The 24,634-nt window shown below is 46.0% G+C and overlaps 4 protein-coding genes, 1 long non-coding RNA gene and 1 pseudogene across 14 annotated transcripts; 3 read left to right on the forward strand and 3 right to left on the reverse strand.

Annotated features, from left to right (window-relative positions):
* Positions 1-1,522: 1,522 nt before the first annotated feature.
* Positions 1,523-4,865, forward strand: LOC117839052 (uncharacterized). 9 transcript variants are annotated; one of them, XR_004636773.2, is made up of 5 exons: positions 1,523-1,749; positions 1,832-1,929; positions 2,816-2,884; positions 3,639-3,690; positions 4,528-4,865. XR_004636773.2 is itself a non-coding variant. In XM_034719293.2 (4 exons), exons 1-3 carry the CDS (start codon positions 1,592-1,594, stop codon positions 2,836-2,838), a joined length of 279 nt encoding a protein of 92 aa, XP_034575184.1. In that variant the 5' UTR covers positions 1,523-1,591; the 3' UTR covers positions 2,839-2,884; positions 4,528-4,865. The 9 variants fall into 9 exon arrangements, 6 of the variants coding, with proteins under 6 accessions (XP_034575184.1, XP_034575185.1, XP_034575182.1 ...); XR_004636772.2 differs by lacking the exon at positions 3,639-3,690 and having other exon boundaries at positions 1,832-1,967; XR_004636771.2 differs by lacking the exon at positions 2,816-2,884 and having other exon boundaries at positions 1,832-1,967.
* Positions 4,866-4,954: 89 nt separating this feature from the next.
* Positions 4,955-7,025, reverse strand: LOC117839051 (B3 domain-containing protein Os03g0622200). Its single transcript, XM_034719289.1, has 5 exons — positions 6,991-7,025; positions 6,763-6,891; positions 5,962-6,448; positions 5,647-5,879; positions 4,955-5,460 (listed from the first exon to the last, which is right to left on the reverse strand). The coding sequence occupies exons 1-5, from the start codon at positions 7,018-7,020 to the stop codon at positions 5,185-5,187; spliced, it is 1,155 nt and encodes a 384-aa protein (XP_034575180.1). The 5' UTR covers positions 7,021-7,025; the 3' UTR covers positions 4,955-5,184.
* Positions 7,026-13,589: 6,564 nt separating this feature from the next.
* Positions 13,590-18,518, reverse strand: LOC117835259 (crocetin glucosyltransferase 3-like; annotated as a pseudogene).
* Positions 18,519-19,332: 814 nt separating this feature from the next.
* Positions 19,333-20,468, forward strand: LOC117839122 (replication protein A 14 kDa subunit). The gene is made up of 2 exons (XM_072290407.1): positions 19,333-19,648; positions 20,407-20,468. The coding sequence occupies exons 1-2, from the start codon at positions 19,333-19,335 to the stop codon at positions 20,466-20,468; spliced, it is 378 nt and encodes a 125-aa protein (XP_072146508.1).
* Positions 20,469-21,330: 862 nt separating this feature from the next.
* LOC117839121 (putative B3 domain-containing protein Os03g0621600) lies at positions 21,331-24,249 on the reverse strand. 2 transcript variants are annotated; one of them, XM_034719384.2, is made up of 5 exons: positions 24,093-24,249; positions 23,718-23,845; positions 22,550-22,982; positions 22,235-22,451; positions 21,331-21,848 (listed from the first exon to the last, which is right to left on the reverse strand). In XM_034719384.2, the coding sequence occupies exons 2-5, from the start codon at positions 23,832-23,834 to the stop codon at positions 21,620-21,622; spliced, it is 996 nt and encodes a 331-aa protein (XP_034575275.1). In that variant the 5' UTR covers positions 23,835-23,845; positions 24,093-24,249; the 3' UTR covers positions 21,331-21,619. The 2 variants fall into 2 exon arrangements, with proteins under 2 accessions (XP_034575275.1, XP_034575276.1); XM_034719385.2 differs by having other exon boundaries at positions 22,264-22,451; positions 24,093-24,247.
* On the forward strand, positions 21,418-21,944 carry LOC117839123 (uncharacterized). Its single transcript, XR_004636791.2, has 2 exons — positions 21,418-21,559; positions 21,645-21,944. It is a non-coding gene; the product is annotated as an uncharacterized lncRNA (long non-coding RNA).
* Positions 24,250-24,634: the final 385 nt, after the last annotated feature.

Below are 24,634 nucleotides of genomic sequence, written 5' to 3' on the forward strand. Positions count from 1 at the left end.
GCACCCCCAGAGGGGGCTCCTATGACTTTCTGAAGTCAGTTAGGGATATTTGGATACACCCCACTAAAGTTTAGCACATGTCATATCGGATGTTTGGATGCTAATTATGAGTATTAAACATAGTCTAATTACAAAACTAATTGCACCGATGGAGTCTAATTCACGAGACGAATCTATTAAGCCTAATTAGTCCATGATTTGACAATATGGTGCTACAGTAACCATTTGCTAATGACGGATTAATTAGGCTTAATAGATTCGTCTCGCGAATAAGCATAGGGTTCTGCAATTAGTTTTATAATTAGCTCATGTTTAGTCCTCCTAATTAGCATCCGAACATCCGATGTGACACTGCTAAAGTTTAGCACCTAAGTACCCAAACACCCCCTTAAACATTCTAACTTTAAAAGCCCATCAAAGCCAATTAACCTTTCTAAATAATAAAATGTATTCAACATTTTCGAATACACAATTCAACATTTTAGAAAAATTATTTCAACATTTTTTATATAAAATGTTGAAATAGTAGATTCAAAATGTTGAAAAAAAATCTGATGCGCACGCCGGAAGCGCCGGCGACTCAGCAAGCGGCCGCAGCAGGGCAGGCTTGCGCCCGCGGGTGGCGGCACGCGAGAGGATGGTGGCGGACCTGACGTGCGCACGGCGGGGGAGCCGGCGGCCCACGCAAGAGGGAAGCGGCGGGGCTGGCGACGCACAGGGGCGGTAGCACTGCGCGGAACGCTAGGTGGTAGTACCAGCTGATGGCGGTGTGCGAAGGGAGCGGCAAGGACGACGACGTGTGGGTGGAGGACTGGAGGCGTGGGGTCCGATGGAAGAGGTGTGGTAATGGATCGGGACTCGGGAGCAGCTAGGGTTGAGGGAGATGAAGCAAGATCCGACAGAAAGGTTCTGTGCACACCTTGGTCGATCGAGAAAAAAAGACTAAGGGACAGGGGTTAAAACTTTAGCCCCTGTCGCATCGGATGTTTGGACACTAATTAGGAGTATTAAACATAGGCTAATTACAAAACTAATTACACAACCCTTATGTTAAATTGTGAGACGAATCTATTAAGCCTAATTAGTCCATGATTTGACAATGTGGTGCTCCAGTAACCATTCGCTAATGATGGATTAATTTGGCTTAATAGATTCATCTCGCGATTTAGCTTAGGGGTTCTGCTATTAGTTTTATAATTAGCTCATATTTAGTCCTTCTAATTAGCATCCGAACATCCGATGTGAAGGGCTAAAGTTTAGCCTCGGTGTCAACACCGTGGACCTATAATTCATTAGTTTTTAACCATAAATATTGGGCTGGGCCCATAACCAAAAGCAATATGAAAATTGGACTTTCGGAACAGGCCAACATGATTCATTTTTCCTCGTGTTATAATCCTAGCCCAGTAGCAACATCACTTCTACTTCTGCCCAGCCCAATTTTGTTTGTGTAGAAAGGAGAATCATGGGCCGATCTCCGTGGGCCTGAACCCAGTACTGCATCATTTTCTCTAAAACCCTAAATGGCACACATCCACCACCGCCATTCCCGTGCTACCGCCACCTCCCTCCTCCGACGAAACCCTAGGCCATGGCGTGGCGCGGCGCCGCCTCCCGCTCCCTCCTCGCCGCCGTCCGTGGCCGCTCCGCCTCCTCCTCCTCCGCCGCCGCCTCGCGCCTCCGCGCGGTCGCACCACTCCCCGCGGCCCCTCGCCGCCGCGTCCCCGCCTTCGCCTTCGCTACCGTAAGGTAAATCCAAATGGAACCCAGCTCCTACAAGGCGGGGGACGCGGTCTTATGGTGGGTGACTGGTGGTTCCTGATCCGTGCAGGCCGTTGGCGGCGATGGCGGGGTCGCCGGCGGCGGTCGTGGCCAGGCTCACCGGGCACACAGCGGCGAGCGGGCGGGCATGCTGTGAGCTCTCCCAGGGTACCCTCTTCTGCCGCACTTGTCAGGATCGCTAGCAAGTTAGTGATCATGCACCGTTGATATGCCAATTCCATCTTCATTTGATACTGGATCCATTTGCATCTTAGATTGCTCCTTTTTTTTTCTAGATGTATAATTGTTGTGTTTGGTGAATTCGTGACCGTGCGATGATTCTAGACATTTGAGTTGGGAGGATGGCTTCCTTGGAGTGTTCTTTCATGTGCCGCGGGCAGTGTTTTAAGAATTTGGCATAGTTGCTGAACCTGGAATGGGTTATTGTGTCTTTGTAGAATCTATCTTGTACTTGATTATGGATGGTTTTGTTTGAGAATTGATTGGTTAAATGCTGTCCAAGATGATAATCAGAACTAGGATCATTGATTATGGAAATGGGTTGGTGTGACGCCTGAGTGGCCAAAGTATAGGTTATCATGGAAGTTAATAATTTTGAATTGTTAAGTTGGTGCATGGCATTATGAGCCACTGATTGGAAGGAAGTTTCAGCATCATGACAAGATGAAAATTGAAATCTTTTCTGCAAGACCATTTTCTTTTGCTGCCATATCCAAATGCGACAATGAAAATCCCTCTTTTTTCCATTTTTTGATCAGGCCATTTTCAGTCATGGTAACATAAACAATATCTCTGTTGTAGTAATTAGATACTTTTTTTAATAAAATATTCCTCCAGGCCCTGTTAACTTTTGACCGATTTTAACTATGTAACTACTAACTAACTCATGAGATAGTGTTGACTTCCTTGCCTGTTAGTTTGTTGTTCAGTGTCTGTGGTATTTTATAGCAGCTTGTAGGATTTGTCCTTTGTCATTGTTCTTTATAAAATTGCTTGAAAACTAATTCAAGGACTCAAAATTGGGATTTGATAGGCCAAAATGGAAAAGATGGTTGATGAAGAGACCAGACAGAATGATTGGTACCCCATTCCATAAGATGGTGTAGGTCCTCTTATTTTCCTTAGTGTTATCTGAGTTAAGAAACTAGAAAGATATTGTATGAATGATTTATGAGGTTAAGAAATTGTAATAAAGCTTACTGTCCTGGGCACTACTCGTACATTTGTTTTACTGCTCGAAGTGGGTCTGACCAGTAATCAAGCTTTATGGCCAAACTTGTTCAATTGGTTTGAAAATGATTGAGAGGAAAAATGTTTTTTTGGCAAAGTTATTTGCATTTGTGCTGTACTGTCTTTTTTCTGTTCGTGTTTGAAGTTTCCTGAAACCTGCTATCATATTCAACAAATATGTATTTAACTATAACTAGAAATTAACTTCATAGTTTTGGTGCACAGCAGATGTTGGTGTTTTTTTTTTCATCATTTTCCATGTTGATAGACATTGAAAGATCCTTAGTGCAAGTTCCATTACTCTATGACAAGCATGTATATTTAGAATCATGGGCATTCCTTGTACCTGTACACATATTTGTCACAAAATTCACTATATCTCTATTTATCCATGTATTTGCTCTTTTACATTACAATTTTGCTGAATGCTGATCTTCTGTTGCAAAGTTACATACTCGTTTAGTCCACAAGTTTGAACTTCAATTTTAGTTGTCCCATGTGCTGCATTCCTGGTCATTTTTTAGAGACTAAATGCAAGCGACCCCTATACCAATGGTCTCCACATACACTGGATCATAATTATTAGTTTTGTAATAATGAAAGGTTGATTTGAGGTTTTCTATTAGGAAATGGTGATGATGCGTGATGCTTGGGAAGCAGTTTTAAAGAATGGAAAAGGTGCTTCTGTTAAAAATAAATTGGCTTTTGTTTTTACTTTGGTGATCTTATCTCATGATGAAGAAAGCATTTATCCGATGCAAGCTGCTAAAAAGATTGTATAAAATCTGGCACATGAGCTTAGGGAGGCTAAAAAGAAGCCATTCATACCATCACTTGTTGAAAGTAGAATCACACTTAGGGAGGCTATATAATGTCACGTCCCTCGATGATTAGAGACTTGCATCCACCATGTCACTCAAGGTTAGTACTGCTGAGTATAGTTTTTTTCCACCACGTTAGAGTTCTGCATATTATACAGCATTAGTAGTGTAAGAACTTATCTTCTTTTGTACTCCCTCCGTCCCGCAAAGAGTGTCTCTTTAGTCCTGTCCTAAGTCAAACCATCTTATGTTTGACCAAGTTTTTATAAAAATATATCAATCCTTTTGATGTCTAGCAAGTTTCATTAGATTCGTTATGAAATATATTTTCATAGCATACCTATTTTTTTTATAAATATTGATACTTTTCATTGTACACTTGGTCAAACTTAAAACAGTTTGACTTAGGACAAACCTAAAGGGACACTATTTGCAGGACGGAGAGAGTATATATATTTTGCAATCTGAGACCTCTGCCCTTGCACCCTCCCCACTGTAGCACTATAGATTGAGAGTATACTTGGATTTTATGAAATGTGGTACAACTCTTTTTTTACTTAACATGCACCTTTAAATGAGTTTGATAAAAAGATATACTAGTGTATGAACTTAATATGTTATTGGCTTATTATTATTTGCATCATGATTAGACATTTTATAAGTCTTAAACCTTGCTTGTGACCTTATTTTGCAGGTACTTAGTGTACATTGTCATTATCCTTCAATGCAAGAATACAATTCTTTGGAGGTTGCATCTTTTGGAAGTTAATCCGGCTGGCGTCCTTTTTCCTGCATTCTGCAGAGTTCCTAGGTCGTGTGTCTTACAGACCAATGGACGTTATGCTTGCTCCAACTTTTATATATAAGAAATAATCATATGCTAATTAGCTACGAACTGTTTCTGTCCGTCTCTGAATCTTTGGTCAGTTCCATGGAACGAAGGTTTCATTTCGCCTTGTTTTCATGATGTCCTGATATGTTATCACCTTCCTCGTATTGGGAATGAGAATCCAACTATTGGACTCGTTTACATTTCGCCGTGCTTTGCATGAAATTTTGTGCGAATTTGGGTAGCCAAGATGCCTAAGTACTTTCTATGAAAAGAAAAATGCACCCATCCATTAGTCACTTTAACTAGTTGGTGGTACGAGCTGTTCAAACAAACCGAGCACAATGCGATAGATCGTCTAATCATACAGATACAAGAGCTGCTTATTGAGAGGTTTCTGCAGCTCTACATAATCATACGCTGCGAAGCCGAAGACGACGACATCATGCACTGCACAGAGACACATACAGCAGAGCACGCAGAGTCCAGCTTGGCTGCAACCATGGCCAGGAGCCACGAGCTTCAGCGCAGGAGGACGAAGTGGCCGCGGACCTTGCGCAGGACGTGCACGGTCATCGTCGGCCGCCGCTGGCCCTTCATCAACTCGAAGAGGCAGACGTCGTGGTCGAGGAGGCCGTTGTCGCCGACGAAGCCGCACCAGCCGCGGCCGGTGAGGCCACGGGAGAACCTGTTGCAGGTGAAGCGGGCGTGCCACTTCCCCTTGATGCTGACCCTCCGAAGGATGATGTCCCCGCGGCCTGCTCCCAGGTACTTCGATGCAAACTCTGAAGAAATGGACTGACAGAAACAGAACATGCAGTGATAAGGCACATTTGGCATTCATCAGCATTTCGATTTCCTTGACTATATGAAATATTCTCTTCTGTGAGATTCTAGGTAGTGAAGAAATATTGACACGCACTGGCAAATTGATGTTGCAGAAAGCAAAGGGTAGGGATGTTTTTCAGAAGGGAGGTCACTTACTACCACACCGGGTTTCTGGGCGCGGACATGGCTGGGGTGCATCACCTGCACGAACACCGGGTTCGTCGACTGGGCTGGGATTCGGATGCTTGATATCTCCTCCCTATCTTCCTCCGTCAGATGGTAATCGCTCACCGGGCCATTCTTGCAGAAGTAGTACCCGGTCGGCGCGTCGCCCTCGTGATCTAGCTCAAGATCGTCTTCATCACTTTTGACTTGGCTATGAACTTGTTCTGCAGGCAGTATGTTATCAACTTATCATTTCACATTGATACCACAATTACTCTGCAAGCAATCAGATGCTGTATCACCTACCAATGTCACGGTAGAGTTTGCGTTTGCATGATTTGGAGATGCTCTTGCTGGTGTTCTTCTGAACTGCCAACTCCAGATCGCTGTCATCGTCACCATCTTCATCCTCATCGCTTGGCAGCAACTGTGGTGTACAGTCTTTACCTCCCTTGAATTTGTGGCTGCCGCGTCGCGCACCTTCAACGCCGGCAGAACCCTCGATTCTTTCATACCCATGATTTTTGGCAAAATGGGGCGATGTTTTCTCGCAGCCGCTTGAATCGAACACCAGGACATCAAAGGAGGATACTCCACTGTACTTGAAGAGTAGGTAGTCTCCTTCGGCAATGCTGTGAGCACTGACGAAATCTTTCCAGCCGGACTGCAGGAATACTTCATCGGTATCATTATTGCCTACTCCAATGCTCCATGTTTTGCCACTTGGGGACTTCAAACTCACGACCTCCGAGATGTGGCCGTTGAAATTGTTTGCAAATCTAGCAGGTATGCTCTGCAACAAGAATAGATCTTTTGTGACGCGTTTCTTCCTTTTCCTTTACACCAATAATCTTGCTTCAGTTTACAATGGATATAGTACATGCAACCAGAAAGCCATTGAGATGTGGATACTGAAACTAGCATCTAATATTGTGTAACGCTGCATATATGAAGAAACAGCAGCATTCCTTGCATATACTGACATGCAGGCCCAAAAATAGTAGTAATCTACATTTATTCAGAAACAATAACCAACCAAGTTCATTCCTGTGGCAGATTAACAAGTGGAGGAAAACTGAGTGGAGAGAGCTTGAGACTGTTCCTGACCATGGTTTCAGCGAAGCCCCCAACCATAGGCTTGAAGAAGTGCTTCTGGTCATCGGCCATGTGGCTCCAGTAGCAATGCTCTTGCCACTCCATGCAAACCCTGCAGTTCTTGTCCAAGTTCTGCATACCCTTTTAGGATTCGGAAGAACAGAGAGAAATCAGGGAAAGGCCATGAAAAAAAACAGAGAAACCAAAGAGGGGCGGAATGGAAGAAGGGGAGCTCAATACTTCAGGTTCTCCTTGGCCCTGAGATAGCATTCCGTTGCTTTACTATGGGGGACTCCTGAGGCTGATAAATATAACCGACTGGTACTGTAGCAGCTTAACCGACCAAATACCGGTTGTTTTCCGTTTACATTTAATTATTTATTATACTGTTTTGATAAGATTTTTGAAACGAACCAGGTAGAAGAGCTGCCGATTATATTAAAAAAGAAGATTAAGCTCAGACTGAGCAAACAACAAAGAAACAACACCGGCCGGTTAGCTTGAGGCATCAACCCACGTCGTACCACGCTAATGCACAACTCATACTCAACTCTGCCGGTTGGATTGGGACATCAATCGGGTCTCTCTCAACTCTGCCCGGTCGGATTGGGACATCGACACGAGCCTCAACGAAGACTCCGCTCGGTTGGATTGGACATCGACCTGAGCCTCCACGAACTCTCCCCGTCGGATTGGGACGTCAACACGGGTCACCACACAACCAACACCACAGAATGGATTTTTTTCATAAAAAAAGAAAGAGAATGGAAGGAAAAGAAAGAAAGCACCCTCTCGGGAGCCACCATCGCTGAAGAAAGCCGGTTTGTTGGAAGTGCCTGACATTGCCTTCAAGAAGGTCGAGACGTGGAAGATGTCGTTGATGCCAGCCAAAACTGGGTTGGATTTTCACCCGCCTCATCTGACATGGAAGCTAGACAGGAGCAAAGGCCCACGCAAGAGATGCCCAACGTCGCCTTCAAGAAGGACATGATGCCAATGACGCCATCGATGCCATCCCAAGGAGGGATGGGTTTTCACTTGCATCGTCACCACAGTGAAAAGAGACGGCCGGCACCACCAGCCCCACCACCATGGCACTTCTGGTGAGCCTCCGTATGGTCACAGCCAACGACACCACCACGGCAACGTTGGAATGCACCCGAGCACACCGTTGTCGGCCATACCACCCATGCGCCACCGACATACCGCTGCACAGCACCTTGGAGCCTGCCCGATGCAGGAGCAGGCCGCTGCAGCCAGTCCCCGTGCGCTGGCCGCACGCACCGCCGCGGCTGGGCACAGCCGCAGCCACGCCCGCACTAACCGCCAACGCCGTTGTAGTCGAGCCGCAGACGTGGCCGTAGATGTCGGTGCCGCCGTGGCCCAACCGAAGCTCCGCCGGTCGTGGAAGGAGGCCGCCGGCTGGGCACGCCGCAGACGCGGCTGTGGACCGGCGCCGCCGTGGCCCAGCCAAAACTCCATCGGCGTGGAAGGAGGCCGCTGGCAGGGCCCGCCGCCACCGCCGCCGCAATCCCCGACACGCCGAGGCCCCGGGGATGCAGATCCGACGGCGGCCTAGGGTGCGGATCTGGCGGCCTGGGGTGCGGATCCGGCCGCGGCCGGCCGGCGACCGCCGCCTCCGCCATGGTTGCCACCAAGGAGAGCGCTAGGAGGGAGGAAAGGAGAGGAGGAAGGTGGTGGAGCCTTGCCGTCGCCTTCCTTGTGGCCACGCGGGCTTCCGGCGGCCGCGAGGAGGGGAGGCGGTGTTGGAAGGGGCAGCGACGCCGGTCTCGGGTTCCGCCCGAGCTGCCCCAAGAGGAGCAACGTGGGGGCGTGTTTTTGCTGACTGAATGACTGATCTCCTTTTTGGATAAGATTTGAACTATTGCTTTTATAACTTTGAGTATATAGAGTTATTACTTATAATACTCTAGATTTTTTTTCCGTTTTGACAAATGCATTTTCATCTGGTCACCTTATATACTTGAGGTGATTTCCTTGTACACCATTGTAAAGTTTTTAATCCTTAACTTGCCATCATCTAAGGCATGGCAGGTCCGGATTGCGGAAATTATAGTACTCCATCCATTTCTAATTATAAATCATTTAAGTTTGTATTAAATCACTAATATTGATAAAATTTGTAGAAAAACATATTAATATGTACAATATCAAATAAATGCACATTCAATATATAATTTTTTTTAGATAATTGTGAATTTTTCTATAAACTTGGTCAAATCTAGAGAAGTTTGATTTAAAACAAAATTAGAATTACTTTTTTATAACAAATTTATAATGTTATTTCATATTAAAAGTTCTTTTTAGTGTGAATACATTATTTAAAAAACTAATGGCCTAAATAAAAGTTTAGTATTTGAAAATGCTAATAGTATATTTTCTCGAGTCTATTAGTATATAATGACACGAGTGATAAAAATATGGCCCAAAGATTAGAATCAAGAGGTATCTAATGGTATGCAAAGGTTTAGAAAGGAAGTACTTTCTTATTTTAACTAAATGGTACAATAGTATATTGTAATATTTGAAGTTTTTGCGATGTCCAAAATGCGTTGGTGACCGTGCTCTAAGATGTTGGCACCAATACTTGACATGACATTTACCTGTGAATGGGCGCATGTGTCGACGTTGGCACGTTGCATGATATTTTTTTACTGAGTCTCTACTGTTCTGCAAGTTGTCTAGCAGAAGCAACGACGTGTGGCGGTTACTTTTTCTTTCCCTTGCCCCAAAAAGACTTGGCATTGAAACTACAAAAAGCAGCAGTCATGGTATCCGATGTGCATAGTACACAGGACCAGACAATGTGCATCTTCTTGTTCTATGTTTTTTCTCCTTCGATTATCTTCATTTTTCTGTTCTTTTAAAGATTTGTCCTAATGTGGAAAAAAGGGAAATGATCATAACGGAATGATTACAAAAACATAGGGATTTCCTAATTTAGAAGAGAAGATTTTCCTCAGATTTGTCACAAGAAAATTTTACTACTATTTTTTTTGCCATCAAATGTATAATTAAGCTGAGGCCAAATAAAAGGAGAGATAAGAAAGTAGCATCTAAACTGTTCTTAAAATGTTCCCACAAATAGATGTTCTACGACTAGTAAGTCATTCAGTAATTCATTTTCTTCACTAAATTCTGTGTTCAGGGTTGACCAAATTCCTCACAGTCTACATCCATGATCCATGACATATATAATACCCGCAAAATTCACACACTTCTTTTCTGCAAAAATAAATTTTTGTGAGAAGCATCAAACCGTCATGCCTGTGAAGAAAAAGGCTGGGGGACAGGGCAAAACAGAGCTCAACTGAACTTTATATATAGTAGTTTTCTGACATCATATATACAATCTATTTGCTAATAACTCATGGCTTCACCATATATAGAAAACAAAATGAAGGACCAAAACTAATAAGGCGCGACAATGTATGCTACAGTAATCAGTCACAGCACAAGTAGACCAACCAGGATGATGCATATACAAATCCTCCTGCTACGGCAAAAGATGGCACGAACAGCAGAACAGGCCCAGGGCATTTCATCTTCAGCGAATGACATGCACATTCATGTACACTCCTTGTCTTTCAGAAGCTCCAAGAGACATGGAAACTGAGATAATCTGTAAATACTTGTGACGGGAAGGAGTACGTAGGAGAACCAAAGATTATCTCAGCTGGTGGCGGATTCGTTTGATCGCTCCAGCTGTATGTGTTGCTTGGCGTCTTCCTAAGTGAATCTCAGAGTTGATGAAATAATTTCTAAAACACGTCTTGTTTACATCATCCATCTTTAAATCATTTTTCATTTCATGCTACAATAGAACTGAGCCCCCGTGTCGCCTCCTCTAGGACAACTCGGGCAGCACCACGACGCCCGTTGCCGCCACCCCCCTCCTGGCCTTCTCTCCACCTCGCCGCCACCGGAGCAGGGCACCGGAAGCCCAAGCGCTGAAGGCGGCGACGGGGCCTCTCTCACCAGCTGGGGGGCCTGCACTGGTCCTTGGTGCGGCAGCACCAGGCCATGGAGGTGGCGGTGGCGTCCCGGGCTAGCGGATCCGGCGTCCCGGGGACCGGATCTGGCACCCCCGGGGCCGGATCTGCGCGAGGCGGCAGCCGCGACGGAGATGGCGAGCGGCATGTATGGGTCGACGGGGGCACGTAGTCGACTGGCGAGGCGCAGGGCGTGGAGTGGAGGGGCGAGGCGACAGTCGTGGACGTGGCCACCGCGTCCGACCCTCCTTGAGAGCATAGAGAGTGGCGGCGGCGAGGTCGTGAAGGTAGGCGCGGTTGGCTGCACGCCGGAGGATGTGGTGGCGGGGGCGGCTAGTTTATCGGCAGTGTTGTGCGACAATAGCGTCGGGTGGCAGTCGCGCGCGGGTGAAGGCCGGCGGTAGCCGGCGTGGGGTCGCAGCGGCGTGCGGAGGTGAGTGGGTGAAGGCCGGAGGCAGCCGGCGCGGGCCATGGAGGCGCGTGTAGTGGCCAGGAGGAACGCGCGGCGACAGGCCACCTGTGAGCGGCGCGGTGGTGTGCGGCGTGGGTGTAGGCGGCGGCACATCGAGGATGCGGCTCTGCGCGGCTTGGAGGCGTTGTGGTAGCATAGCCAAGGGTGGTTTGCGCGAGTCTCACCAGCGACACCATGGTGGTATGGCTGGCGCTGGCCTGCGCAGTGGCGTGCCAACGGCGCCATGGAGGTGTGGTTGGTAACGGCGGGCCATCTTTGCGGCGCAGGCATGGCAGAGATGGCGGCAGAGTGCGCTGGAGTGGCCACACGTGTGGTGGTGGTGACTGAGATGTCGTGGTTGCGAGTGAGGAGGTGCAGGAAGGGTCCGTGTCAGTGAGGAGGAGCGGAGGGCCCATGCTCGCTAGAAGATTTGGATCCGCATGTATGATGCAGCTGTGATCCTAGTGACGGTAAGGTGAAGGTGAAGTTTCTGGAGCGGCTCGGTGGTACCAAGTCACCCCTGACGGCGAAGCAAACCCGGATCCTCGGAGAGTCCAGCGGCAGGAGAGGCGAGGGCCCCGTGTGCTTTAAGGTGGTGTGTCCGAGGAGTGATGTGTCCGAGGAGAGTCCGAGGAGTGATGTGCGGCGGTGGATGTGGTGAGGCCCCATGCGTTCTACGTTGCCTTGTAGGTTCAGGATCCGGTGCGTTGCTTCGGTCATTTTGACGTGTAAGGTGCAACAGCGGTACTTCGGCGAGAGGTCCTGCATGACAGTGGCATCTTCGGTGAGGTGTGGTAGGCTCCTCTTCTGACTTCTGCCAACGCAAGACCGTGGTTGGGAGATCGACGATCGTGTGTGTAGCCTGAAGATGACGGTGACATGGTGGAACAGTCGTGGTAGCTACATGGCTTGCAGCGGATTGCGGCGGCTAGTTCTGCATGGCAGCGGCTGGTTGGCGTGGGACATCGTCAGGAATGACGGTGCTTGCAATGAGTGTCTCTTGTTGGCTTTTCTCCCAGGTTGTGGTGGTGTGGTGTGGTGAGTTGGGTGGAGTTGAGTTGAGTTGTGCAGCCGTGTTGATGTCTCAATCCAACCGGTTGTTGTTTTGAGTTGGTGTTTTGAGTGGAGTTGTGCGGCTGTGTTGATGTTCCAATCCAACCGGCCGGTGTTGTCAGCAGCTCTCCTGCATGGTTTGTTTTTTAAAAAATCCATCTTTGAATCGCGGGATTTTCAAGCAACAGCTTTGAGCGAAGCTGCACTACCATAGTGCCATTGTTGCCAATAAGGAAGCTCAAGAAGGTTCGGGGCAGGATGGATTGTGGCCTTCGGCAAATTGGCGATGTTGGGCTTAAGAGCACGTACAAAGGTCGACTGCAAGCCGTCTAGGAGCCGGTCAATTTGCAAAAAGGCCCCGCGAAGGCCTGGAGCTGCCTCGTCATCTTGTGAGGTGACGATGCGAGCGCGTGCTCCGAAGCGAAAACGGCGACTCCAGCACCGTTGTGCGAGCCGCCGTCGATCCGCACTCGATCCGGTACGGCTTCCCCTCCGCGCGGGAAGATGGCGCATGGCCTTCCCTTCACGCCAAAATCCTCCATAAATCCATCCCTCAACGGAGGTCCGCTCGTGCCCTGCCCTCCGGTTGCGCGCCTCCTCCACCTCCCCTCGAGCCGACGGCGCCCCTCCTCGGGCTCCAACCCACGCCGGCGGCGCCCCTCCTCCGGCTCCAACCCACGCCAGCGCGCCCCTCCTCCGCCGCCACCCACGCCGACGTGGTCCTCAGAGCCCCTCCTGCGCCACCCCTCGTGGTAATCCTCGGAGCACATGAGATTGCTTGTTACTGCGTGATAGATTGATTTGCAGTTAATAGTTGAAAATTAGATAGATGAGCTTGTTGTGAGAGTTGTAGATTCCATGAGATTCATGAACTGGAGCTGCGTGATAGATACATGAGATTGCAACGGTGAACTAATTGTTCTGGTCTTGGTCAAGAAGTAGAACCTGTAGATTCCACCTGCCAGAGGGAATTTGCGATTCTGGGAGCCGTGAGCAAATGCTCCCAACAGTTTAATTCACTGATTTAGTTCTTCTTGTCTTTGTTATGGAGTACAAACTGTAGATCTCGACAGTTAGAGAGAAAATATGGAACCCTACAGCGAGGGCAAATGTTGTAGCATGACATGTTTGTAACTTAATCATAGCTATGTTATTTGCTAGATCATCCAAGAATATGTTTAGTGGCTGCCGATTGTTGAAATTTTTGCTCTGTTTTAATTCCCTTTTAGCACTCAGCTATGCTAGTGTCAATTCAATCTCTGCTACCAGTTCCTTTGTCTGCAGGGAGAATATCAGTCAGTCTTCAGAATGCTATTAAACAGCAGCAGCAGCAGCAGTATTTGAGAGAAGGCGGCCAGACCGGCGGTGCACGGTGGATCGATCCTCGTGCTAAATTCAATTAGCTAGGCATCAAAATAATCTCCCTCCCTATGTCATCGGGTTTGTGGTACGGTACCACGTTTCCTGTACCCGAACGTCGTTCCCGTACCAGAAACATGGTACAATTTCATCCCCTCGTTAAAATCTCTCTTGAGTAACGCCCTCCTGCTAGTGAACTTGATAGATTTCTTCGATATTATGGAACGTGCCACATTAGCACGATCTACTTTATTGTGGTTGGGTTGTATGGTGTTCTGTGACCCGAAGGAGATGTACAAGACGGACGACGGCGGCTGCGAGTCCAGCCACCGCAGAACGCCGCCGCCGTCGGTCTCCGACGAGTCGTCGCCGCGGACGAGAGGGCCGACGGGCCAGACCGGGACCTTGCCGTCGAGGGTGCGGCGCATCATGACGAGCCCCGTGGGCTCCAACTCCTCCACGGTGTTGGCGAGCACCGCGCCCGTGCGGTACCCGTGCCGTATCATCCGCAGGTAGAACGCCGTCCACCGGTCGCTCAGGTCGCCGCGGAGCAGGAACGCCGGCGAGAGCTGCGACCGGTGGAGCTCCACGTCCGGGTGCTCCGGCAGGCGGAGCGTGCTGCTGCCGCTGCCGCCGCCGCCGTCGGAGACGAAAGGCAGCGCCGGCATGTGCCTCCACAGGGCGTGGAAGATGGCCGTGCCGAACGCGCCGCAGGAGACGAAGACCGCGTGCGCGCACCCGCGCCGCCGCGCGGCGCCCACCGTCCACGCGACGAACGCGTCGGCGACGACGCAGACGTCGGCGCCGCTCTCGCCGCCGCGGAGGCCGGACAGGTAGTCGTCGAAGGCGGGCTCGAGGGTCTCGAAGGCCTCGAAGAGGTCGATGAAGGCCGGCACCGGGAGGGAGCTCATGGACTCGCTGTCCGCGGGCAGGCCGTGGTCGGCGGGGACGAACGGCAGCGCGTGGAAGCGGATCGGGGATGAGAGGGGCGCAGGGCGGCGACGTTGCGTGGAGTGGAGACGACCGTCACGGCGGCGTCGGGGAGCTCACGGGCGATGGCGAGGAAGCCGGCGAGAGCACGACGTGTTTGGTTCTCGTGGTGACTACGGATGGCATGATGGCAGACGGCCGCGGCTGAGGCGCTGAGCTAAGCTAGGTGGGTAGTATCCTCGTCTCGAGTTTTGTAGCCGGTACGGTACCCTCTCCGGCGCCAGCATCCAGCGAGCTCCTCGAGCTAAGTACCGTATTGTCAGTAACGCCCGTACGCCACGAAGTATCTTGTCTCCAATCTCGATACGCAAGAGTGTCGATTACTGTGCACAATTATTTAGTCCCGGTGGGAGTATGCCAAATGGAGCTCATTTTGTAGAATGCCAAGTGGAGTATGATTTATAGGAATTTTGAAAATATTGGCGCCAAAATGTGTCCTTTATTTGAAAAGCGCGAGCACAACTGGACAAGTTAATCCATGTTAGATCTTTTTCTTTTATGTGGACATGAGTTCGTGAGGAGATAGAAAAGCTAGCCAGCCAATAGTGTATTTCAAGATGCATTAAGCTTTTTAATTAATACTCTATTACATGCCAGTCCATACTAACTAAGATCTGTAGAGAACGCCATATACTCCCTCCGTCCCAAATTATTATTCGTTTTGGCTTTTCTAGGTACACCTAGATATACACTCATGTCTAGATATATAGTAAAACTATAGTAAAAGTAATGTATCTAGAAAAGCCAATATAAATTGTAATTTAGGACGGAAAGGGTAGCAAGCTAGTTCATCGGAAAGATTGTCATTTATTAGATAGACATCTTTAACTCGATTAGTCGATTCTCTAGTATCAACCATTTTGTCCAAACCTCCATGCGCTCGTCGTGATCGAGTAAATTAACAAAACGAGGTATACATTATGTCCATTGCAGCAATACAATTAATGTGCCACTAGACAAATAAAGAATTACTCTTGCACAATTAAAATCCCTAGATATCCTACTCCTTTTTTCACATTTAATAGCGTGCGATTTGTCTTTAGTTTAGTCTCCAATATCAAGTTTGTATGGTATGATCTAAATATTTTTAGACTAAGTGTTAGTAAAAAATTAAAAGAGTTCGAATCTTAGATTACACATGTACCTTAAAATAGAGTATATAAGGTATTATTCCATATTGACAGTTGCGTCTGTATGCATACTTAAACACACAGGATACAACATCTTATATCTAATCGCCACAATCCCTCTATCCACATATATAAACATTTCTGGATTTCACACACAAGTCAAACTTTTTAAACTGTAACCGTTAATAGTAAAAAATCCATAATTTATAAATGATGTTATTAGATTAATTATGAAACTAACTATCATATCTGTAGAGTATATTATCTTATATACACTAAATATCACTTTAACCATTCATTTATCTTATATTATATTATTTATGGTTATAAACTTATGATCATTGTAGAGTATATTTGATTGCGAATCCAATCATATAAGGTTTACATTATAAAAATAAAAAAATTAATAGTCAAAATATTGGTCAAAAATTGTAAAACTTGACTCTTGATATGCGTGTACGCCTTATAAAGAAAAACGGAGGGAGTATGAAACTAACTATCATATATATATTTTTTCTATTTGAAATAATGTTTTATAGATATCATTGATCAAAATAGTATATTAAAGATCATATGGATATCCTAAAATATTTATATTTGTAGACAGAAGGACTATACAAGAGTAGAATTGCACTTTTACGATCTCTTAGTTGATTGTGTGAGAAAAACCAAACATCCCTCCCGTCTAAAGAAACATTGTATCTCGGATCTTGATTTATGTACGAGTGTTTTTTTTATAGAGCCGAGGACATGGACTGTATGTAGTGGCGTAATACCCGGTCCACGCTTGGGGGACTATATTTGCTCTAAAATCTAGGCAAGCACAATTTTAATTTGATTCTATATGTCCAAGAATTAAAAGTTAGCATGGCAACAAACTACCCTATCTTTTCTTCCTACATGAATCAAATGTCACCTCTGTGTGTCGTCCGTTGGATGCATCCAATGTAAGAAGAAACGGAATTTTCATGCAACAGGAAATGCTTGCGTGGCTGGATCAGAGCTAGGGTGGAGGGCCGAGGAAGATCTCGTTCTACCTATTTTGATCTCATAAATTGATTTAGTCCCTCTGACCCATTTTGATGTCTTAATAGATTTGTCACGCACGTCAGTAATTTGCTCATACCGTAGCTCATAGTGTGCTAAAATGTGCCATGATTGTTGCAGGTCAAAGATTAGAGGCTCATCTCACTTGTTTCTCCATCACCACCTTTGTTATTTATTTCCATCTTCTCTTCGTCCTCGGTCCTCCGTTGTTACTCTTGACAGCTTTCTTGACAGCTTTGATATCGCAGCTCATTTAGGGTCTCTTTGGTTGGACTTCCAAAGTGCTTTTACTACCAAGAAAAGCCAAAAACCTAACCAAAGGGGTAGAACCAGCAGCGGCTTTCACAAAAGCAAGTGCTTTCTCCTAGTATAGTTTTCACAGCAGCTCCCAGGGTGCTTTTAGCGGCTGCGGCTTCCAAACTTTCGGGAAAATTACCTGCCCGCCACTCGTAAGTGGCGTACCGATTTGTTTCTTTTCTTCTCCGTCATCTCTCTCTCTCGCTCGTTCCCTTCGGCGGCGGCGCCCGCTCCCTCTCCGGTGGCTCCCGCTCCCTACTCCGGCGGCGCACGGGGGTCCAAGACGCGGCAGCCCTCTTTGCCCCCCTCTCTCCTCCTCCGGTCCTCGGAGGCGGTCGTCGAGAGCTTGGCCGAGCCTCCAATGGCGTCGAGGAGCTTGGCCGGGCCACCAGTGGCGTCGAGGAGGTGGTAGGTGGGGTGAATGATGTGGGGGTGCGGGCTATTGGGTGGCCGTGGCACACGACCGGAGGATTTGGCCGGCGGTTGCTCAGGGCGGCAGTGGTCATGACGGGTCACGGGATCTCCAATCCCCGGCGGAGGAAGGCACGGAAGCGGCAAAGGATTGGTCGAGGGGTAAGTGGGGATGTGACGGAGGTGGGGGCGCCGGCTATTGGATGGAGGTGGCTGGAGGTGGGCGGAGTTGGTCGCCGGTGGGAGGAGCTTTGCTTGGCTCGGTTCTTCTTGGGCTGGTGGAAGATCCCTCCGCGCCGTCCAGCCGCTGCCCCTCCACCTTGGCTGGCCGCACCGCTGGCCCTCCTCGCCAACCGGCCGCGCTGCTGCCCTTCCACGCGAGAGGGAAGATAGAGGAAAAGAAGAGAAAAAGAAAAAAAGTGTCAATGACTATAGGGCCCGTATGTCAGTGAAAGGACTGTGAATGACACGTGGGGTCCGCTCATAAGTATTCCCAAAAAATCACAGCTGTTTCACCAAATGACTTTCAGCTTTCTGACAGCCCACAACCTCCAGCAAATTTTTTCCACAGCCCATAGCTCACAGCAGCCAATGACACGCTCGTGCATCTCTATTGTTCATTATGACTTAACTATAACTTGTTATTCTTAAATTCACCAAATTTGGTGTGGCCATTCGATATTTTATATACTGCTCGTTGTTTTTTAAATATAAATCCGGTAAAAGATGACTAAAACATCCTTTACTAAAAAGGAATTCTCAGTACGTACCAAACAAAAAGTTAGAAAAAGATAAATTTCTTGGCTAATTCGCATTCACTTGCCAAATGCATAGGGAGAGGTGAGGGACTGAAAGTCTGAAACACACGAACGGCCGAACGGGCGTTTCTCAGGGCATTCCGAGCGCATCTGCGCATACCCGTTTTCCACCGAACTTCCGTCCGCAAAGCCTAGCCCCACTCACAGCCGCCGCCGCCGCCGCCGCCGCGAGAGGAGACAGCTTCGTCCAGTTGCCCATTCGCTCGCCGCTCTCGGGTAAGGCCAGCCGAGAGGCTCCTCATCGTTCTTTTCTAACTCGTTTGCTCCGTAGCGTCTGCTAGTTTGGTGCCAATCGGATGGGGGCGAGAGGGTTCCTCCCTCCCTCTCCGCCTCCATTGTTGAGATCAATCACATACGAATACCATCCAGTTAGTTGCGGATCTGTATGCTGCGCGATACCCTGGGCTAGTCTAGTCTACTCTAATGCATCCATCCATCAATCGATTCAGTTCCTCTTCGGCGTGAAGAAAATCGTCGTGCGGGTACACTTTATTTTCCAAAAAAAAGTTATTTTTTTAAAAAAATTGGAGGTTCAGCTGAGCTCCTGATGCCCCTACATTAAGAGCTGTTTGCGTCGCAGGAATTCGGTAGCAATCTACTAAGAATTCGAATAGAACCAGTTCAATTTCCACATAATTGGGGAAAAATGCCCTATTGGGATGACCTCTAAAATATTGGAGTACAATTCCTGCGCCTCAAACAGGGAAAAGCCATTGAGCCTGCTCCTGCAAGAAGGTTATGGATGGTGTTGCTTCTATGAATTTCAAGAAACATCATGATGCTGTTATGGTGTGGGTATAAAGAAATGCTTGCTGTTGCAACTCAGCTCCTGGCAGAAATGTTCACTGCTCCATGCACCTTGTTTGTCAGTTTTTACGGTCCTTGTAGTGGACGATGATTGATGAGCTGAGTTGCTAAATCTCAAGCCATTTTTTGCAGATATGGATCCATCAGAACTTCCAGACGATGATTGATGAGCTGAGTTGCTAAATCTCAAGCCATTTTTTGCAGATATGGATCCATCAGAACTTCCAGCATTCGCCAATGGAGAGATTCTGAAGACGATGGTTGGGCGAAGGGTGCGCACAGTGGTTCAAGTCCAGCGCAACAATGGTGGAGTGGTTGTTGGGCAGTCAACTGACGGGCATCAGTTAACTATTCGAGGGGCCATGGATGTCCCTGTGTCACATTTTATGGAGGTTTTCGGAACTGCAGAAAGTGACCAATCCATCTGTGCTGAAGTTTGCACAGATTTCGGCAACAACTTTGGTGAGATTTGGACACCTATAGTGCTGATGTTTGGCTCTCTGATTAATGCTTCTGTGAATAGTTAGTATGTTCTGGTTCCTGCCTTGATTTTTGACCTTCAAGTTTGTTAGCTTCTACATGATTCCATGAACAAGGAAGATTGCTGTGTACTTGTTTTTACGCTCCACCACAATCAGCATGTGAAAAAGAAAAAAAATAGAAATTGCTAGTCCCTGTTTCTGATTTTTTATTTTAGTTGGGCTTTTGTTATTCTTGGGTTACATGAGTGAACATTCATATCTTTCTCATTTGAAATTCTTCTTGTAAGCATTGATGCACATGTGAACTTAGCAAGTATGAAGCTAAATTGCCAGAGTTTCTCTGTCATTCTTTTGAAACAGCCAGTGTTTTTTGGGACCTAAAACCCAAATTGACTTGAATGATGTAACTTCTTGTTTTTCCTTCATGTGCCTGAGCTCTCTTTTGACGGTTCAGTCCTATACTCCTATGGCCAAAATGGTGTCACTACATGACTTCAATTGACCATCATTGTATAACATATTTCAGGATATCCACTGGGATGCATAGTTCTTCTAGTTCATAAGCTAATCTTCTGATGATGTTATTGGAACCAAAATGCCAAATGTTTCAACATTTCTTTACAATCGCAAAATAATGTCCATTAAAGATTAGCTTATTATGCTTTCAAGTTTGTTTAGGTTAGCTTTGTTCGTCTTATCTGACGGAAGAGCATAACTAATCGTATACATGCCTATTTTTGTGTCATACTTGCAGTAGCTTTCTTTACACTTGGTATCCTTATAATGTTCTTCTGGCAGATGCTGAATCATTCAATGGACTGTGCAACTTTGCGAACAAGGTCAAGGAGCTGTTCCAGTAGATTTCAGTATCTGACAGAAGACATTTTGGCCATGTAAGCATGTCGAAGTTGATGTCTTCCTAGATTTAAAGATTGGGCTAAATTGTTCTCCATAACCTCAGTGATCTGTTGTTCTCTGTATTGGATACCTCTTATGACTTATTAACCTTAGTTATGTAGCAAGGAAGACAAGTGACTCTTATGGTCTCATGTAGTTGAAGAGATTATTGCGTTCGTTTCCTCCAAGCAAAATGAGGAGAAGCTCTGTTCTACTTTCACTTGCATTTTCATCATGAGAAGTTGCTGTGACGCGCTCATGCCTCAGCATCTTTATGATCTATGTTGTGCTTTGAGATGAATACTATGAATTACTAGAGACTATTTGCTAATTTAGTTCCCCTGATCTTCCATACGTTTATAAGCTCTTATTTGGGTTATGGGGATTACAGGGAATTTAATATAACTAGGCTAGAGTAACTTTTTTTTTGGTCAAATAGGTTAGAGCAAAATTTCAATGTGAATCACCATCACGGCACATTATGCTAATTGCTATGCCTCTCCGTTATTTTATCCCCATTTCTTGGACATGGTCTTTCAAGCAATGTACTGATCTACTGATGCAGCTGAATAGAATATGCATTTATTAATACATTCACATCTCCTTTTATAACGTGTGCATCAGATGAGTTCTTTTTGACAGATAACATGATACTTTGTGAACATTCAATCTTTCTGCAAAACATTTAAGCCACAATCTCTTGTGCTTGCGGAGAAGAGATTATGAGACTGGAACCCGATACACCCAAGTGAACTTTACAGCGATTTGCAGGAAATCCCATGTCTTCTGCAAGCAACGTCATGGCGTCATGAACTACGAGAAGTATTTGGGGCCAAAAGGGACATCAGAGCAGGTCAGCAATACTTGTTACAGACTTACAGTAGCTAATTTTGCATAGCAACAGAAACAAAAACATAGATGGATTACAAGTGGACCAGTTTGAACTTGGGCACAACATGGGTAACCAAGCACCAAATCAGAGGATGGACAGGCCAGGAATCAGCAAGTTAGGCGCTTATCAGACCTCAAAAGCAGCACTGCCACCATTGCAAAAGTTGGTACCAATAGTGTTAGTTGCGTGTCCAATTTCATTTTATGCGAATGATATGAACATTCATCGTGTACTTCTTGTTTTCCAGTAGCTCGAAGAGGCAGAGATCTCCCAGCTGCAAATTGTTGTCACGAGCAAACTGTTTCCATCCTTTCGAAAGCCTTTTGGTTCCGGAATTGCTTTTGTGAATATTAATGCGACACCCCACTTCCCAACTCTTTCCACGATGTTGAAGCAACAGTGTTTGGTCCTCGAATGGAAGATATACATCAGCATATTCTCTTGATATGTCCTGATTGCAGTGGGAAAGGGTTGTAAGTTTATTAATGCAAACAGAGAATAGTTAAAGCTACTAATACTTTCATCAAGATTTGTTTAGAGCTACCAATACTCTCATCAAGATCTTAAATTTCCTCTTGATTTTCTGATTTTATTTAATTTCACATTGACTAGGCCAAGAAAAGGTGAGGACTATGTGGTTTAATTTGGCTTGTTAGGGATTTACTTGGCTGTGGCTTGATTGAAACAAGATGGTGATTGCTAAAAAGTTCAGTTCTCATATACTAGTTAAATTCCTCTATCCTGTTTCTGAACTTGTAGCTTGCTCTCTAAAAAAGATGAAAATTCCTGTTGTCCAACAACATGCTTTCAAACTGAAGCAAAAGTTCAATATAATACCAATCCAAGAACAAAGCTTCCTGGTTTACCATAGTTTGAGGTTTTGCATCAATACTGCTCTTCTTCATGACACACCCGTAGATGGGGGTTTTGGAACAAATAGCTCGGACTCTTTCTTTCAATTTCTTCTTCTGCACACAGGTAAGATAGGTTCGCTGTGGGAGGATATAACTTGGAACAGAATGTGATTTCTGATCTTCTGGAGAGAGAGAATCTCCTACACCAAAAAGGAAAAGAGAGAGAGAGAGAGAGATGTGAAGTCAAAACCTTGTAATAGTAAATCCTGCTCAAGATGGTTCAACATGGTGACTCAACCTGATGAGTCGGATGAGGATGTTGAACTGGTGTTAAGATTCATACTTCCCTCCCTTTGCTTCCAAGCTTTACTTTTAATTTCAGTTGATTCCATGGGAAGATCATCACAGCTTCTTGAAATCTCAATTTGTTCTTCCCCCTTTCCTCCGCCACGGATAGGACTTCTCATGAAATGACATGGAGGCATTTTCTCGCAACAACTAAGATCAAAGATCCAAACCTTCAACCGAGAAGTCCCATCATACCTGAATACCAAGAAATCCCCCATTTTCAAGTCATGGGCACAAACAAATGCTTTCCATCCAGTTTGAAGAACTACTTTGCCCAAACTCTTGGTTACTTCGACATTAAAAGTGCACCCGGTGCGTGATTCTAGCTTAACAGTTTTTGCTATTCTCCCTCTGAAATGTTGCACGAACTTATCAGGGATGCCCTGCAGCAATAACATGGAACAAGTTATTATAACAAAAGTGTATGAGTATCAATCAAAATTTTGGTTGAGATGATAAGGGCTCATTCTTTTGTAACAAAGTGAAATACATTTCATTATAGTACAATCATTCATTCCAGACGTCAAAGAAACAGTGAGTAATGCCAACATCTAAGTTGACTAATTCTGTTTCATTCCTAGAAGCTATTTAGCTATATTAATGCTTCCAGCATGTTAAAGAGCTAGCATATGCTGTAATTGATGCTATCGACTTTTCTTGGTTGCTGATGTTTAAAACTGACAAGTTGTATTGGTGACAACTGAAAAATATTCTAAAATGTACTATTTCAGGATGCTAGTATAGCAGTATGATATGGAGTGCCTTGACACCAAATGTAACGAACATCATCATGTGCTCAATCTGGCTAAATTTGAATCTATGACAAGCCAAATTCAGAAAGCATAATCTTTTGGTTTCAGATTTCTTTTGGATCTTGGCACTGTTCACTGGAGCAAATGGACACAGAAGGGAGATGATGGAGGAGTTGCTGACACCACTTCTTTTTAGATAAAGGAAAAAAGTGTTCCATGAAAGAATTATAGTAGATTGGTAAACGTGGCTACCTTACCCGGCTCGCCATCGGTTCATAAGCCGAACCTATCTGCTATTCTAACATTCCAGCCTCTACCAGTTCTTAGCAGGCAGACTGTGGTTAGACTAAGAATTAAAAAACTTACCAGTCGTTCACTGAAATCATCCGTCATAACCTTGAAGAAATACCTTTCCTGCTCATCCGAGTGATACCAGTGGTGATAAGCATCCCTCTCCTTGCATTTCTTACCGGGCTTTCTCATCTTTACCACACCTGCATCAACACAAGTAGCATGCCAGAACAGAAGTTGGGGTAGGTTCTAGATAACAGAGAAAGGGTGGTAATCAACCGCAGTAAGATTGGAGAAATGAAAGTACAGAATGATCTTAGATCCTCTAATGAGATGAGAAGGGAGAAAGGGAACGGAAGGATCAGGAGCCACAGAAATGGAAGGATGTGTGAGTGTGACCATGGAACATGGATGCGGAAACGAAAGAACAGCGACTCCAGGAGAGCTTACCTGATGCCGAGCCTGACGGTATGCATCTGTCAGCCGTCAGAGGCCAAGCCTTGGATCACTTGACCTTGAGACCTTCCAAAGCTCCAGCGGCTGCTCTTGTGTGAGCATTTATGCACAGCACTTCTAAGTTCTAAACATGGAACACCTTTAGGATGAGCATTGAAGTCCATCTGCTCTGCATTCACATTAGAGCTATAAAAGCTTCAACTACCTGCCCTGTTTCCTACAGTCAAGAGAATACTACTGTACTACTACCACCACCACCACCAGTAGTCGTCCAGGGCGATGCAATGCACCCCTTTTCTTCTCTCCCCATCTCCTGGAGATGATCTTGTAGTTGTAGCTATGCACGTCGTGCGTTTGTCCATACATTCACATATCTATGCACTTATTCAGCTCATCAATTTTGCGTTCACGTGTGCATCAGATGAGCTCTTTCCCACGCTTCACATGACACAAATATCTGTAAACGTCCAGCCTTTTATTAGCAAGCTTTAATTTTAAGCAACAAACCCTTAGCGCCTTGGACAAAAGATTACCAG

Source organism: Setaria viridis, chromosome 9 (genome assembly GCF_005286985.2).
Source record: "Setaria viridis chromosome 9, Setaria_viridis_v4.0, whole genome shotgun sequence".
Lineage (NCBI taxonomy): Eukaryota > Viridiplantae > Streptophyta > Magnoliopsida > Poales > Poaceae > Setaria > Setaria viridis.

What these genes read in the sequence shown, in the direction of transcription:
- LOC117839051 (XM_034719289.1), bottom strand. Translation starts at nt 7,020, where the DNA reads ATGCTATCTCAGGGCCAAGGAGAACCTGAA. An exon ending in AGGGCCAAGGAGAACCTGAA is followed by an intron (nt 6,892 to 6,990) that starts GTATTGAGCTCC and finishes GAATCCTAAAAG; the next exon opens with GGTATGCAGAACTTGGACAA. An exon ending in GGGGCTTCGCTGAAACCATG is followed by an intron (nt 6,449 to 6,762) that starts GTCAGGAACAGT and finishes TTCTTGTTGCAG; the next exon opens with AGCATACCTGCTAGATTTGC.
- LOC117839121 (XM_034719384.2), bottom strand. Translation starts at nt 23,834, where the DNA reads ATGAGAAAGCCCGGTAAGAAATGCAAGGAGAGGGATGCTTATCACCAC. An exon ending in ATGATTTCAGTGAACGACTG is followed by an intron (nt 22,983 to 23,717) that starts GTAAGTTTTTTA and finishes TTATTGCTGCAG; the next exon opens with GGCATCCCTGATAAGTTCGT. An exon ending in GAAGCTTTGTTCTTGGATTG is followed by an intron (nt 21,849 to 22,234) that starts GTATTATATTGA and finishes CACTGCAATCAG; the next exon opens with GACATATCAAGAGAATATGC.
- LOC117839052 (XM_034719291.2), top strand. Translation starts at nt 1,592, where the DNA reads ATGGCGTGGCGCGGCGCCGCCTCCCGCTCCCTCCTCGCCGCCGTCCGT. An exon ending in TTCGCCTTCGCTACCGTAAG is followed by an intron (nt 1,750 to 1,831) that starts GTAAATCCAAAT and finishes TGATCCGTGCAG; the next exon opens with GCCGTTGGCGGCGATGGCGG.
- LOC117839122 (XM_072290407.1), top strand. Translation starts at nt 19,333, where the DNA reads ATGGATCCATCAGAACTTCCAGCATTCGCCAATGGAGAGATTCTGAAG. An exon ending in GATTAATGCTTCTGTGAATA is followed by an intron (nt 19,649 to 20,406) that starts GTTAGTATGTTC and finishes TTCTTCTGGCAG; the next exon opens with ATGCTGAATCATTCAATGGA.